We start from the raw sequence: 12408 nt of genomic DNA, 5'->3' as shown, positions 1-12408 counted from the left end.
TTATTTATTTGCAAAATTTTATAAGAAAAACACTTTTTTTAAAACTTTTTGGACTTTTTCATTTAAATAGCAAAAAATATAAAAATCCCAGGGGTGAATAAATACCACTAAAATAAAGCTTTATCTGTCTCAAAAAAATGCTAAAAAATTCATATGGGTACAGTGTTGCATGACCGCGCAATTGTCATTCAAAATGTGATAATGCTGAAAGCTGAAAATTAGCCTGGACAGGAAGGGGGTGAAAGTGTCTGGACAGGAAGTGGTTAAGGAAGGAAGGCAGCAAATGTTGTGCATGCTGGTTACAGTGCATTTCTCTTTGAAATTCTGAGGAAAATGGGTCATTCCAGACATTGATTAGAAGAACAGCGTACCTTGATTAAAAAGTTGATTGGAGAGGGGAAAAAATATAAAGAAGTGCAGAGAATGATAGGCTGCTCAGCTAAAATGATTGCAAATGCTTTAAAATGGCAACCAAAACCTGAAAGACGTGGAAGAAAGCAAAAAACTACCATTCGAATGGATAGAAGAATAGCCAAAATGGCAAGGACTCAGCCAACAATCAGCTCCAGGAAGATCAAAGGAGGTCTAAAGTTACCTGTGAGTACTGTTACAATTAGAAGACGCCTATGTGAAGCCAAGCTATCTGCAAGAAGCCCCCGCAAAGTCCCACTGTTGAAAAAAAGACATGTGCTGAAGAGGTTACAATTTGCCAAAGAGCACATTGACTGGCCTAAAGAGAAATGGCGCAACATTTTGTGGACTGATGAAAGTAAGATTGTTCTTTGTCAGACGACCCCCAAACACTGAATTCAAGCCACAGTACACTGTGAAGACAGTGAAGCATGGTTGCGCAAGCATCATGATATGGAGATGATTCTCATACTACGGTGTTGGGCCTATTTATCGCATACCAGGGATCATGGATCAGTTTGAATACATCAGAATACTTGAAGGAGGTCATGCTGCCTTATGCTGAAGAGGAAATGCCCTTGAAAAGGGTGTTCAAACAAGACAACGACCCCAAACACACCAGTAAACGTGCAACATCTTGGTTCCAGACCAACAAGATTGACGTTATGAAGTGGCCAGCCCAATCCCCGGATCTTAATCAAATAGAAAACGTGTGGGGTGACATCAAAAATGCAGTTTCTGAGGCAAAACCAAGAAATAGAGAAGAACTGTGGAATGTAGTCCAATCATCCTGGGCTGAAATACCTGTTCACAGATGCCAGAAGTTGGTTGACTCCATGCAACACAGATGTACAGCAGTTCTCAGAAACAGTGCTTATACAACTAAATATTCATTAAGTGATTCAAAGAAAATCAAAACCTTCAAACATTTTTCAGTTTATATAGTGAATGTTTGAGTTTGTAAAGAAGAATACAAACATTGCTATTTTTTTGTACAGTCTAATATTCACTTTTCTTCAATTTTTTTAGAGGAACAACACAAATTTGATCTATTTTTCTTCATGTTTTGATTTGGAATAGAATGTGTAGTGTTCCCAATGCATTTGTGTGTGTGGAAATAAAAGCTATTAGAAGGATTTTGAGCTTTATTCACTTTTTTCAACACACTGCTTTTATTTTGAACACAACTGTATATGTTAAGCGCTGCGTACATTGATGGCGCTATATAAGTACCTGAAATGCTCAAAATCTGCTGCTTGTAGTGTTTTTTAAACTAGTGTGCATGGAGCCTAAAAGCAAGGTAACCATGTTAGGTTTGTTCTTTCCATTGCTTTTTTTGGGGGGAGGGGAATCCCCTTATAATTTTAATTAAGCGTAAACAATTGTAGTGGTTAAGGAAGTAATGTCTGTAAACTGGCCATACACACCAAAAGGAGAGTATACAATTAGATACCAATCTAGCTGTATAATCTCCTTTTTAGTGGTTGCTAGTTGATCTAAAGAGGTTTTACGGTCATATAGTCTTTTATGGCAGATTTTCTTTACACTGACCATACAAAATGACAAAGGCCTTGCTCACATAGGCGTAAAGAATAGGAATTTGATATGAATTAATACATTTTTCTGCAAAACCTTTGCAACACAAATGCCTGTTTTATTACATTAGTGGTGAATGGGCTGCTGCACACAGAACATTTGCTTCTCCTCATTCAATTTAATCTTGCCTGCAACATTTAGCAGAGGTGACAACTTGCAAATCTTGCCAAACTTCTTAAAGTGGTTGTAAAGGCTCAAGGTTCTTTACCTTCATGCATTCTATGCATGACGGTAAAAAATCTTCTCTGTGCAGAATCGCCCCCTCAATACTCTCCTAAACCCCCTCTCAATCCAGCAATGTGTACTGGAGTCTCGGCTATCCCGGGACTCCCTGTTCTCATTTGCTGAGTCAGAAGCAGAAGCCATTGGCTCCCACTGCTATTAATCATAGCCAGTGAGCCAATGAGAAGAGAGAGGGGGTGTGGCTCAGTGTGAATAGACACACAGAGCAAGCTGCTTGCTGTGGGGGCACCTGACAGGAGGGAGGGGCCAGGAGTGCAGGAGGGGGACCCAAGAAGAGGGGATCTGGGCTGCTCTGTGCAAAACCAATGCACACAGCAGGTAAGTATAGACATGTTTGTTATTTTTAAATAAACCTTTAAAATCCCTTTAATTCAAGTCAAGTTCATGTTCGCTGCAAGCATGTGTTAGAAGTACTACAGCTAGGGTCTTTAATTACTTTCCAAATAATATGATATCACCAACACCCCTGTGATACATATGTGACAAGGGTGTATAGAATGTATGTGTGAAGGACGATTGACACTCAATTGCCATAATTTTAGTAGGATACATCAGTGGAGGAGTAACTAGAGTTTAGAATAAGACAAGGACATTGTTAAAATCTATCAAGGCTAGATCTATGATTCATAGTTACCAGATCTGCAGTCACAATCAGTCAAGGATTTATAGTTACAAGATATATAGTCGAACAAGTCAAGGTTAATAGTCACAATAGTTACACAAACAGTCTACTGTGCATGTAGACAAGGACATTGCAAATTATGTATATAAATGACGGGGGATTCTAGGGGAATTCAGGACTCATTGAAGACGCGGCAGACGTGCCTTGCGGTCATTTCCCGGAGTCCCCCAATTATTGGGCAACGGGTGATGCTACAATATCCAGTGTATTGATGCTTTATTCTTGCTTTAATATGATCTAAATATGATTTGCAATTCTGACAATTCTTATGATGTTATCCTAACAGAACTTATTCAATATATCATGTTTTGCTTTAATATTTATTAAGCTTAATCTGTGTATTAGTGAGCGATTGTAGTAGTGTTAAAAACACTTTGTTTTGAGGCAAAACAATCCAATAATCAGAGATGATGACAGGATATTTATTTGCAAAGAAAAGACTGCATCTGTCCACATCCCTAGTGTGTTCCTCTGGTCCCCCACTGCAGTGGATGCTAGCTTTAAAGTGGTTGTAAAGGCTAAACATTTTTTTACCTTGATGGATTCCCTGAGTTAAGGTAAAATATTTTCTAGTGCTAGTATCACTCTCTCTTCCACCTTTATACTTACCTGAGTCCTATCTCAATCCAGCGTTGTGCCTGTCTGCAGTACTGCTGGTCTCTCTCTCTCTTTCCCAACAGGACAGAGAGGCACAAGCCATTGGCTTTTGCAGCTGTCAGTCAAATACTGTGAGCAGAGGGCAGGGCCATGTTGCATGCCAAATAGGGGGTGAAAAGCTTTTTTCGTTTTTGACAGGACATATATTTTTCAGCTATAAGAGGCAGGCAGAAAGAACAATCGTGTTGGTCATTTGGAGAGCTTAAAAATTTGCTTTCTAATGAAATTGCTTTCTTCTCTCCAGAAGCAGCCTGAAACATTGGGCATTTTAGTTTCAAAGCCTGTATAAACTTAACCGAACATAAGATTGCAATTAAAACATAAAAGTGTGGCCCTACATATAACCAAAAAGTTAATGGAAATACATGGAATAAATGGAAAGTCCAATTCACATGCGATGGAGATATAACGTAAAATAAGCCCCCTTTTTACTGGGACATCAATGTTGTCATGAATGATTCAAATCTGGTAAAGAAGATGTGGAAAATCCATCATCACCAACACCCAAAAAATTCTGCCACTTACCAGATTAAATTGATCCCCAGTTAAGGATGGGTCAAAGTGCGCAATGCAAATTCCAGACGCATGCCATGGACCTGGACACTTTATGACATCCAAAAGATCAAACTGGCCCCCCAATGGTAGATGGATTAACACCCGTTGGATAATTCCACAAACTAGCTATAATCCAGACAATTGTAGAGCTCCAAACTTTTACTCCAAAAACTGAACAGAGAAAATAAACCTGCAGAAAAGATTTATCCTCATAGAGGACAAACCCATTCAAAAGACAAAGAAATCCTCATACTGTGGTAAATTAAAAAAGATTTCCCCAAAGCATAATATAAAACATACATCAAGGTAATTGATAAAACAGCAGGTCGCCATAAAGATGGATAATAAATTTCATACCAATAAGATGGCCGCCCATGATGACGTCACAGATGACGAAATGCGTAGGAAGGAGTTAGAGCACGTGACCTCAGCATGTACTGGAACGTAGCGGCCGTCTTTTTGGTTTGAAACTTATCCATCTTTATGGTGACATGCTGTTTTATCAATTACCCTGGTTATATGTAGTGCCGCACTTTCATATTTTTTTGTTTGATGTATTGTTGCCTGCAATATTGAGGTGGCTGTTCACATTCTATTGATACTTTTATGTTAGGGAGTAATACACACACTATAGCGCAGAATTTTTAAGTTGTTATAAGATTGCCATTGCTGACCGCTCATTATGAAAATTCTGACTTGCTGAAATGCTTTCCATTTAGTGCTGTCTGAATTCCTGAGCTAGAACAAGTATAGAAATAAGGAATTCTAACACAAATTTACAGCATGCTTGTTCTACACTTGTGAGTAGAAAAGTAAGAAAGTCTGACACAGCCAGGCATCTAGCATGCACAGGAGACCTGCAAAAGCAGCCCCCGTACCTCCCATGACAGATTCACAATAAATCAGTACTAATCTCCCTCCATCTTTTTCCACTTACCTGTAAAATGATAGTGCTCTTCAAAGCTCTTACTCGTGTCCTGTTATGATTCTGTGGTGCTACAGCGAGTCTTTCACTGCTGTCTTCATCCTCTTCAGTTGGCTGCCTCATCCAGGTGTAGGCCACTATCTCTGACAACACTCCAATCCATTCTCTGGACCACCTAGGGACTGGACGATTCGCACCAGAAATGCACAGGAATGTGTTCCATTCATATGAATAGGCTGCAAATTGGAAAGCACAAAAAGTAGTCCATGCTCTACATTTGAATGCATGCCGATCTCTTGATCTGCATTTGGGGTGCCGTTAACAATGTATTGGCACCTGTATCAGATGGCAAAGGCAGTGCATTTTGAATGTGGGGTGGGAAACGTGCGGAATGTGCCTTTTCTGCAACGTGTTCTGGTGTGAACCTGACGAATGTGTAAGTTTACACATGCGGGGTCTGGCAACTTGCATCGTGCAGAGCAGCCCTAAACCTCCTCTTCTTGGGTCCCTCCTACCGATTACCTCCGTAGCCAAGCCACTTGTCCATTGACACACACAACAAGGCTTAGTCCCACTCCTGCTTCCTTCTTACTTGTGCTTGACAGTAGTGGGAGCCAATGACTCCTGCTGCTGTCTCTGAGTCAATGAGGAGGGAGAGAGCCTCTGCTTTTCTGCACATTGCTGGATCAAGATTAGCCTCATATAAGTATTAAAGGGGCTGGTGAGCTGCACACAGAGAGTTTACCTTCATGCATAGAATGTATGAAGGTAAAAAACCTTCAGCCTTTACAACCACTTTAAAATGTATTTCTTGTTCATTACGAAGTACATGATTCAGTTGTTTATACTGTCACCTACAGAAGGATTTGAACACTGGCAACAAAAAAACAAAAGAGTGATCAGCCTACAGTATATAAGCACTCTCAGCATGCCTTGGTTCTTTGCTAGTGTCCTAGGAGGATGGCTATAGTTTCTCTACTCAGAAAAACTTAAATGTTTTACTGGCCTTTTTATCCATTTGTCAAGATTTTTTTGCCTTCCCTACATACTGCTTGAGCTGGTCTTTTTACCCAGCTATCTGCATTGACATATCCTCAGCAACAGCTTAGGAGGTCATACCCCTGGACCCTGCCAAATTGGCATATGTGGGACCTGCCTGGAATGTGACCTTAGAGCACTGGTTGGGCTCTGCTTGTGACACTTTCCAGACCCTTGTGTACTGTGGTAATTAGCCGCAGAGCGCTTTTGGGGAATTTGAACAATTAGCCTTTTCCAACTCCAGCCATAAATGCTGTATTACTTCGCCATTCCGGGACATAAACACTATTTTTGAGATCTTCATTTGTTTTGGATTCTTTCTTGCTGTCAGTTTCTTGCTGGAAGGCAAATCTTCTCCCTAGGCTCAGGTTTCCCGCAGACCGCATCAGATATTCCTCTAGGATATTTGGGTGTTTTGCTGTATTCGGTCTGCCTTCAAAAACCCTACAGGGCCTCCTTTAGAGAAACTTCCCATTTCACAGCATGATGTTACCACCATCATACTTCAACTGGTTCTAAAGGTAGAAGGGTTTTTACCCTAATGCATACTGGCCAGTTGCTCACCTGAGTTCACTCTTAATCCAGCGCTATGTCCAGGAGCAGTGGCTCTCACCTTCCTCCTCAGTAGACCTGGAGGCAGCATCAGGAGCCATTGGCTTCAGTTTTCAGTCACAGCTTGTGAGGAGAGAGCGGGGATGAAGCTAAGCCGTTCTGCTCCTCTTTTTAAGGAGAGAAACCAATCAAGTCGGTTTTGCTGCTGATTGACAATCTTTGTACTGATCGTATCCTCCTCGTAGAATGTCTCATTCTGGAAAATTATATTTGCGAATTGTTATGAACAGATGCAGATGGGAATATAAAATGGTGATAGCAGTCTGACCAGCTGAATGTGAGGCAGCAGGGTCTTTCATGTCCTGCCTTACTTTAAGGAGGCACCGCTAAATGAGTCAAAGGGAAGTACTGTTTTTTGGTATCAGCACTTTGATTTATGTGACGACTTCCACTTATTCATAACAATATGCAAATAAAATCTTGAGTTCTAGTACTGTATGTCGGCTATGGGGGCACTTTTGTTGGGTTGAACAGTGACGTTCGTTGACAGAATTTCCTTGCAATCGTTTGTCTCCATTGCCTTCTGAAGGTGTCCATCTATCATTTGTTTATCCTGCTTTATAGATGTTCAACTGCACAAGTTAGACACCTCCTCCTGTATTTGCAATATGTTGTGGCAGTTCAATAGAAGTGCTAATTCTGGTAGTGATAAATGATATAGCTACAGTAAATGTTTCTGGACTCCTGACCATCACCTATTTGAGCTTCTTGGTTTTGAAACTACATGCATTACTATTGAGAAAAACCCAGTATCCCCCAGGTCAGGAATGATATTAAGAAGACCTGGCTCACACTTAGCAACCCAGTTACTCCCAAAGCTGTTTAATAGTTATGGTCAGGGCCCTTTGCAGAAGTTTTAAGTTCTTCTACCTCATTATCAATGAAACATGTCTTAATAGAGCTGCTTTTTTGAACCTCAACTGAATAATTTGAATGAGTGTCCACATACCCTTGGCCATAAAGTGTATCTCACTGTTCGTGGTCTTCAGAAGTCTCTCCATCAACCCAACAGAACTTGTGTTGAATTGGTCTTTAAACAAAAATTGTAAGCATTATTTGCTATGTATTTTTCGAGGGAAGTGTAAAGAGAACCTAAATTTTTGTTGAGAAAAAAACAATCCTCTCTGGGTGATCAATATACATTGAAGGCATTTTAACAAACTGTGTTGCAGAGTCCTACCTGTTTCTGCTCTGAAGAAAAAGCTATTTGTTGTTTGCATATTAAATCTGAAAGGGAGTAGCAATTTTATTATTTAGCTGAAGTATTTGCAGTGTTCTAATGGGGAAAATGCAGGATCTGCATCTCTTTTTAAGTGATTAACCCTTTTGGAAGTACCTCTACTACAAAAAAAAAAATAATTTTTTGTCATACGGGAAGTCTAAAATCTGACGTATCTTGGTGCAGACTTCTGGGAAAGTCAGTGAATCAATCAAACAAGCAGGACATTTTCTGGGGGCATTCTGTACACCATCTGTGTATGTAAAGCCTACAGGTCGCTCTACTGCACTGAATTGTACAGAACATTACAGCGCTACAAATTGAAAAGGAAAGCTGATTTTTAGTGTATAGAACGTATAGATCGGTCGCCCCAAATTTTTGGACGTTTCTTCAGCATTTTGACTTCAATGCAAAATCGCGTCCCATTGACCGAAATGCAAAATCGCATCACATTGACTTCAGTGCAAAACCATGTCACATTGACTTCAATACAGAAATGCCCCTATTGATTTCAATGCAAAAATGCCTCCATTTAAGGTTTTTTTTTTAAATTTTTATATATATTTCATTTTATTTTCTGTCCAATTTTTGTGTTACTTTCAATAAAAGTTATTTTCCTTTACTGTATTGTATTTTTTAAATTCATATTCAATTAAATTCATGACAATTAATTAAAAAGTCGAATACAATTGTATATAAAAAATAAATTTTTTTAAAAAACTGTCCATTTCATTTTTAGTTTTCAACCAAGTACATCCTGAATTTTCATGTCGGTGTACCACATTTTTTAATACCATTCAATTATAATATGGCTTGTGTAGCGATTGTATATGCTATATTTTATTTGCTATTTTTTCACACAAAATTAGAGTTGCCCTGTAATGCTTTATTTGCAGTGAGACTACAATTTTGTGGTGGTTTTTGCTGAGAAGGGAATTGTGCCAAGTCTTTAACATTTGATCACATTTCTCAGTACTTCTACGTGTTCTGTAATGTACTTTATTGCAGAAATTACCTGGTCAACGTGTGTTATATTATACAGTAATTGGTGGTGCAGTCGTTTGCACATGAACTGTGTGAACCCGCATGTGGCTGCTGTGCGTACAGGTGTAGAATCGGGCAGAAACCTTTTTCATCTTCTGTATTTCAGTCCAATATGAGAAAACTTGACTGTGCTATGTATTCCTTAATCTCTGCTGGATGAACATGTTTATTTTTATTTATATGTCTCTTTTTTCCCTTTCTGCAGCATGGGGCTTCACAGGAGGATTTCATTAGAGGGAGCCAGGAGAGAAATGTCAAAGATGTTATATTCGATATTGCCAGTCAGGCTTACGTACATCTAGAGCATGTAAGTATATAGTTATTTCATGAAAAAGGTTAATTTGCTATCAGGACTCTCTATTGTTCATTTTTATGCTACTTTGTAGATCATTCCCTGGTCTCGTCACATAAAAAAGGTTATGTGTAGATCCAAGTCAGAAATTCATCTGTTCCTGGGCATGAAAATGTTTATTTTTATAGACAAAGGCTAGTTTGCTGAATTTCTCAATTCATTTTTTAGATAAAAGTCTCCTTGCTGGAGTTCACAGTCCTACTGCCATTTGCCTTGTAATCTCCTGAGTTTCTTTGCTTCTTCTGTATTATCAGTATTGTAGAATGAGTGGGAAGCAGAATCCATGATAGATGTAAACTGTATGTGACTAACTGCAACTGGAAACAGCTCAATCAGCTGGCTATCAGTCTGACTGCCATGGAATGCTGTTTATCCTTTCTACAAAGCAGGAAGCACAATTTACATAAGTACTGAGCAAATATCCCTTCCTCCATTTATTTATACACACCAGTGAGCCATAACATTATGACCACTGACAGATAAGGTGAACAACATTGATTTTATTGTTACACTGACATGTGAAAGTGGGCAAGTCCCATCACCTTATTACCTTTAGACAAGTTGTAAATTATGAAGGTAGTATGGTTTAATTAGAGATAGTTTGGTTTATTTAGATTTGCAACAAATGACAGGACAAATGTGGGATTTGATTGGGTAGTGTTGTCAATAGCTTCCCACCCCCCATTTCTGTTATAGCCAGGGCTTTCTTTTTTTTCTCAGAGATTAGGTTCAAATACCACCCCCATTCTGAGTAATGCCTTGTCTCTGCCCCTATCCACCTCCGAGCATCACCCCTTGGTTCAAGCCCTTACGCACCTCCCAGTACTGCCCCTTTTAGAGAAAACGGAGCCAAATATTTTGTGGAGTCATTTGCATGGAATTTATTAATGATCATAAGAAAAGCAGTTAAATAGATCCCCTACAGCCAGCAACATTACTCCCCCCAGCAACAAGAGATCCCTACCCAGGAGCAATAGATCCCCTGGAAAAATACCCATCCAGCAACAATAGATCTTCAAGCAGCCAGCAATAATAGACCCGTCAGCAACCATAGACCCCTCCCTCACCATTATCCCACCAGCAACAATAGATAACAAGCAGTTAACATCAATGGATCCCCAAGCACCCCTTGCCATTAAAAACATTCAGTTCTAGAGGTCCCTGAACTTCGTTCCTCCAAAAGCGCCCTGGTTGTAGCTATTGTTTTGTGCTTTCATGGAGCAAAGGGGGAATGCTCAAGCTGCACGCTCCAGTAACACTGTTTTCAGTAGTGGTGCACCGAAATGAAAATTCTAGTGCCAAAACCGATACCGAAAATTCAGAATGCATGTGGTAGAGAACCGAAACTGAAAGGTCTGTGTATGTGAGGGTGGGGAGGCTCCAATTTTTTTTTGATAGCATGAGTGACAGGTCCTCTTTGTAGGAGGGAGGGGGTGGGGGGCATTGTGTGCAACGAGGGGGCAGGAGAGGAGCAGTGTATACAATGAGGCTCCCTCACTGGCTGTCACTATATGTTGGTGCCAATTTTTAAATGCAATTACTGGCTTTTTTTCTTTCTTCACTATAGCTCACAGAATTAGCTGTCACTTTCCCCAGAGTTAAAGGAAACGTTCTGTTTCTTTTAACTCTGGGAAATAAACTAAAAGGAAACCTTGCTTCTTTTAGCTGGGGGGAAAGTGACCGCTAATTCTGTGAGCTATTGTAAAGAAAAAAAAAAAAAGCTGGCAATTACATTTAAAAACCGGAACTGACCTATAGTGACAGCCAGTCACTGTATGCACTGCTCCTCTCCTGCATTTCTTCGCTGCCCCGCCCTCACATCTGCAGTACACACAGTCTCCTGTATCGGCTACATTTTTTCCATCGGCAGAATAACGATAGGGCTATTTTTGGCCGATATATTTCGGTGGCCGAAATTTCGGTGCATCCCTAGTTTCCATATGTCTCCATGACAGCTCACAGCTTTCCTGCCATGTCTTTCTGTATACTTTTTCCTATATTATGTGCAGAGGTTTATGGGGAGGAGTCTAAAATGTGTAATCTCTATGCTGTTTTAGATGTATGGATCTTTTTCTCTCTCTCCCTTTCCTGATAAGAGTCTGAAGTGACGAGGTTGGCTTCTCTTGTATCTCAAGCCCAGGCCCCACTGAAGGTGGAACAGAGGGTGCCAAGGGACAGGAGGAACATGAGAGCGCTGACAGGAGTTGATAGGAGAATTTGCATGAGATGTGGACCCAGGCAGGCTGGCAAAACATCGGGTCAGGAACAGTAGGCATGCGCAGTGATCCAGCCGAGGTTAAAGGGGCACTCCGCATGTGCTGCAGGTCCAGGGCGTGTGGCTTGTTGGAGCACCCAGCAAACTGGAGACAGGAACACACTGCAGTGAACAGACCTGGTATAGATGAGTCAAGCAGGCACTCAAACGGGAAGTGAGGCTAGAATCAGGAACACAGAAGCATGGTTACAGGAGTAGCCAAGGCCAGCAGCAGGCGAGCAGTGAGGATCACAATCATATGCAATCACAATCATATGCAAAGACGTGGTCAAGAGAAGCAGGATCCAAGGTCAGATCAGAAGCAAGCCGGGTCAGCAGCAAGGAAATGCACAGGATATAAGCAGGACATGGGGAGCAGCTAAAAGACCAGTCAGCACCTGAGAAAAGTAGCATCCTTTAACCACCTTCCGCCTGCCATATAGTACAATGACTGGCGCAAGGTGGTTCTGATAGGACGTCATATGACGTCCTTCCATTCTCACCGCGCATGCGCGGCTCAGGGAGCACGAATCACGGAAAGAGCCGAAGATGTTGGCTCAGTCATGTGATCAGCTGCATCCAATCACAGCTGATCACATGTAAACAGCTCGAGAAGAGAGGAGAGCCGGTAATCGGCTTTCCGTGGAGGGGACGTGCACTGATCATCAGGACACTGATGATCAGTGTGCCCTGATGATCAGTGTGGCCCCAGAAGTGTCACCTATCAGTATCTGTCAGTGCTCATCAGTGCCACATATCAGTGCATACCAGTGTGCATCAATGCCACATATCAGTGCCCATCTGAGCTGCCTTTCAATGT

The 12408-nt window shown here is 40.9% G+C and overlaps 1 protein-coding gene across 4 annotated transcripts in view; it reads left to right on the top strand.

Moving 5' to 3' along the window:
* NDUFAF6 (NADH:ubiquinone oxidoreductase complex assembly factor 6) overlaps positions 1-12408 on the top strand; it is an 87628-nt gene that overhangs the window by 57478 nt on the left and 17742 nt on the right. For all 4 annotated transcript variants that reach the window (XR_016310612.1, XM_089666720.1, XM_089666714.1 and 1 more), the window contains one exon: positions 9188-9289. Coding sequence is in view for 3 of the 4 variants with exons in the window: in XM_089666720.1 (XP_089522846.1) it covers positions 9188-9289 (102 nt within the window). In the remaining variant the exon portion in view is untranslated. The remainder of the gene's footprint in view (positions 1-9187; positions 9290-12408) is intronic.

The sequence above is a fragment of the Staurois parvus genome, unplaced genomic scaffold (assembly GCF_062004578.1).
Source record: "Staurois parvus isolate SC_StPar_1 unplaced genomic scaffold, SC_StPar_1.0 ptg000052l, whole genome shotgun sequence".
Classification (NCBI taxonomy): Eukaryota; Metazoa; Chordata; class Amphibia; order Anura; family Ranidae; genus Staurois; species Staurois parvus.
Note: the sequence above shows the minus strand (reverse complement) of the source record. Positions and strands in the feature narration are given on the sequence as shown.